The sequence below is a fragment of the Ixodes scapularis genome, unplaced genomic scaffold, assembly GCF_016920785.2.
Source record: "Ixodes scapularis isolate PalLabHiFi unplaced genomic scaffold, ASM1692078v2 PGA_scaffold2__306_contigs__length_199485367, whole genome shotgun sequence".
NCBI classification, from domain to species: domain Eukaryota; kingdom Metazoa; phylum Arthropoda; class Arachnida; order Ixodida; family Ixodidae; genus Ixodes; species Ixodes scapularis.
The window spans coordinates 96,784,569-96,788,242 of NW_024609857.1; the positions used below are offsets into that span (position 1 = coordinate 96,784,569).

General features: G+C 49.4%; 1 protein-coding gene across 1 annotated transcript; it reads right to left on the reverse strand.

The window, feature by feature from the left end:
* Window positions 1–1,641: 1,641 nt before the first annotated feature.
* On the reverse strand, window positions 1,642–2,750 carry LOC121048181. The gene is made up of 2 exons (XM_040504212.2): window positions 2,693–2,750; window positions 1,642–2,189 (listed from the first exon to the last, which is right to left on the reverse strand). Exons 1-2 carry the CDS (start codon window positions 2,748–2,750, stop codon window positions 1,642–1,644), a joined length of 606 nt encoding a protein of 201 aa, XP_040360146.1.
* Window positions 2,751–3,674: the final 924 nt, after the last annotated feature.

Below are 3,674 nucleotides of genomic sequence, written 5' to 3' on the forward strand. Positions count from 1 at the left end.
GCAACACACATCGTAAATATAAACACAAGGAGTTGGGCTCAATATTGTAACTTTCAATCCAGCTTTCGAGACTGCAAATATTGCGCTCGCGAAGTTAAAAGCCATAGCACGGCATGACGATATTGAAAAAAATAGACGCGTCACCATGCTTGCAGTAATCAGAATGACTAGCTGGGCGTCGATTAAAAATTTTAACCCGATTAATCGCCATACTCTAATCGATTATGTAATCGATTAATCGGTCTCGTTTATTTCTCTTCGTAATATTCTTGAAAAATCTATTATTTCCTGTTGATAATGAGATAAACAACGCAATATACAATTTTGATTAGGAATCAGACTTGATGTGTAGTTGAGATGCGTTGAAAGACACTCAACTCAAAGATTATTATTTCAGCTGCATGAGGGGAAGAGGTTCGTTGGTATATCCCGGCTGGAGCGACCTTACTTGGTTGTCAACAATCGTCTCTGCTGCGGTAAGCGGACACTCGCACGGTGTTGAAGTGGCCGGGATACGTATAACCGTCTGCACTCGTATGGAGTTCCAAATGTGGCTCCTACAGTTTACTTTAGGTTAGAACATAGCCTCCTCTATGGTTAGAATTATACTTAAGCCATTCATACAGGCGTTCTCATTCACGTCTGCGCGGTGAAAGCACTTTTTTTTTCTTTCGTAGTTGCCCAGCCTTGGAACGCGAGTGTGTGTGTGTGTGTAAGCGTTGAGATATATTTTAAAATCAAGAAAAAAAAGGGGGGGGGGGAGGAAGACCGGAACAGTGTGGCCACTCCTTCTAATGGGGGCCTGCCAGTCCCGGTCTGAGCAGCAAAAGAAAAGGGAAAGAGAGAGAGAAAAGAAAGAGAAGAAGGTTCAAACAAGACACACACTGATCAAAAGATATTAAGTGGTGTCTAGTCCAGCACTGTCAGGTCTGCCACCTCAATGGCAGAAGGCCATGTTACCCGTCACAGTCACAGGCCTTGCGCCAAGCCGGGCCCGCCGTACTGGAAACTGGAAGGAACACCAAGCATTAAAGATGGTCAGCCAAGCCGGTGTCTTCCAGGAATGTCAGGAGCAGCGCGATTGTTTTCGTAGCGATGCGCCTGGGACCTGGCGGGAAGAGTGATCATGTGCGGAGCGCAAGTTCGTCTGCTTCTTGCACAGGAGTTGCGATGATGCAAGAACGCCGAATTCTTATTGGCTGATTAAAAGAAAAAAAATAGTGGGTAGACCTTAAGGCATCTTGCATTGAGGGTACCCACAATCCTTCCAATCAAAGCCAATCATGAACTCGGCGACGTTCTGACGTCACCGCAACCCCTACGAAAGAAGCAGTGCACTCCCCGAAAAAACTGCATCGTCATGGCGCTCGTAGTCTTTGTGCGTCTGCTCGTGCTAAATCAATCACGCGCAGAAAAGAAGCGCCCAGAATTACGGCATGATTGTGCGTGATGCGTGCGTGATGCGTGCGCGATTGCTTCAGCCGGTGAAAGCAAATGCACAAAGATGACCAAGGCCATTACGAAGCACTTTTGGTTCTGCTTGATTTGTCTCCATCGGAACATGGGTAGCATAGAACGGTCATGTTCACGAGCGCTGGGGAGCAGGGTGAACCTTTAATGATGATGATTACACAACACGACTCAGTCGACAAACGGAAGCGACCTCCGGAGTGGCGAATAGCCGCACTCGGGGAAGAGCGTCTGGCAGCCCCTTCCGCCAAGTCCTCCGAGCACGGCCTCGACGTACGGCCCGCCGGAGCTGCCGACGGTGGTGACGATCCTGAGCACGAGGGCGAACATGTGGTCCTTCTGGACCGCCTTCTCGGACACCTCGCAGATGAAGCGGAGCCGACACTCGGGCTCGTAAACCTTGATGTACTCGAAGGCCGAGTCCGAGACGTTGGACGCGGACACGCGGCCGATGGTGGACCCGATGTAGCGGAACTTGGTGGCCACCGTGCTGCTCAGTCCGAGGAAGAGGTAGGCGATGCCGGAGAAGACCAGGTACAGGACGGCGTAGATGAGCACGAGAGGGAACAGGACCTTGCGCGCTCTGCCGTCGCCGAACACGACGAAGACGACGGCGCACACGTTGATGGTGAAGGCGCCCAGGAAGATGACGAAGAAGGCGCGTACCATGTTCATCGCGGACTCGATCTTGTCGTTCATGTGGTCCAGGTAATCGGTCACTGAAACAAACAGTTCATTCATTCTCATTGACTCAAGTCGCAAGACCACTCGACCCTGAAAATCTAAGCGGTGTCCATGACACGCTAAAAAAAAACTTTTGGCAACTAAATGAATGGAACTATTGTTTCAGTAAGAATGTCAACACTATGATTGAACTTGGGCGAAGCGAAATAAAAGTTTAGGAGAAAAACAACGTCCACAAAATCCCAAGTTCACCCGCATACTATCGCGCGTAGTCGGAGTAATGACTAATTCACGTGGTCGCGCTATAACTCGTGCAGCCGAAAAATGTATGGTGGGGGGAGCTACAGTGCCTGAAGTTGCAGCTGTGAAATCACCAGCGGAATAGCACACTGTAAATCAAGCTTCAGAAAACATTTTTTTTTCTTTTTTTGCAAAACCGGCGTAACGCAAAGGCTCAGTGTGAATTTCCTTTCGAAATAAATTGACCTTAACCACAAACAACAATACTGGGGCAAGAAAGGCACAGTAATGGACTCACCTCCTGTAACGCCGTGTGCTAGTAGCAGACCAACCAAAAGGAGCAACGCAAACGTCATTTCCCCTCTGACTTGCAACGGGGGCGTCTCCTCTGGTGAAATTACCTTCCCAACCGATGCTGCTGGGACGCCGGAACTTTGCGGTGTCTACCACGGACGGCAGCAAGCCTCGCCCCGGAGCGAACTAACCGACCTGTTCGAGGAACTGGTCGCTTTGCACTGGATGCCGGAGAAATGCTGTTCGGGACAGCACGGCTAATATTTACTTAAATCTTTTGTAGATAGATAAAAAGGAACAGATAATAATACATACAAGAAAGAAAAGAAAAAGAACGCCAGCGGAAAGCCAGAAGGCACACCTAGGAATAGGGTGGAAAGGGAAAGCCTAACAGTACAGACAGCTCTGCTCACTCTTCGCGGTTAAAACGGCGGTCATTCGTCATGCACACGTGTAGCACCCAGCACGGTGACAACTAACTAACGCACCAAATAGCCGTTGGCAAAATGGCTGCACGGCAATGTCCCGCCTGCAGTTTGCCTTCTTTGCTATTATTTCCACAACACAGCGATTACAGCTCACTTTGGATCAACTTTCCTACTGTTTTAAACTCTAAACTAACCCTCGGGGGTGACCCCGAGGATTCCCGCTTTTTTTCAGTTTGGGGGGACGGTCGTCTAATTGTGAATACCACCACCTGCCGCTCCAGTTGCGACGACCTCTACGCTAGGGTCGCTTCGTATCGAATAGCAAAAATCAACGCTGACATAAACGCTTCAAAGAAAGTCATCGTGTCATGGCTAAATGACGCAGCGCTTATTTTGCTTTTGAATCAACGGAAGGAGGCAGCAGTCGGGGGCACGCGCTCTTGCCCACGGTGCTCTCGCCGTTGCGAAGCGAATGGTTTAGCCACTGGAAACCAGATGGCGACTCATACCAACTTTGAGATTACCTGACGGCCGCTGTGATTCTCGGTGGCGGGAATA

Bases quoted from the DNA above. Each gene is read 5' to 3' on its own strand.
- LOC121048181 (XM_040504212.2), bottom strand. From the start codon at position 2,750: ATGACGTTTGCGTTGCTCCTTTTGGTTGGTCTGCTACTAGCACACGGC. The intron at 2,190-2,692 runs GTGAGTCCATTA...TGTTTGTTTCAG, and splicing joins AGCACACGGCGTTACAGGAG to TGACCGATTACCTGGACCAC.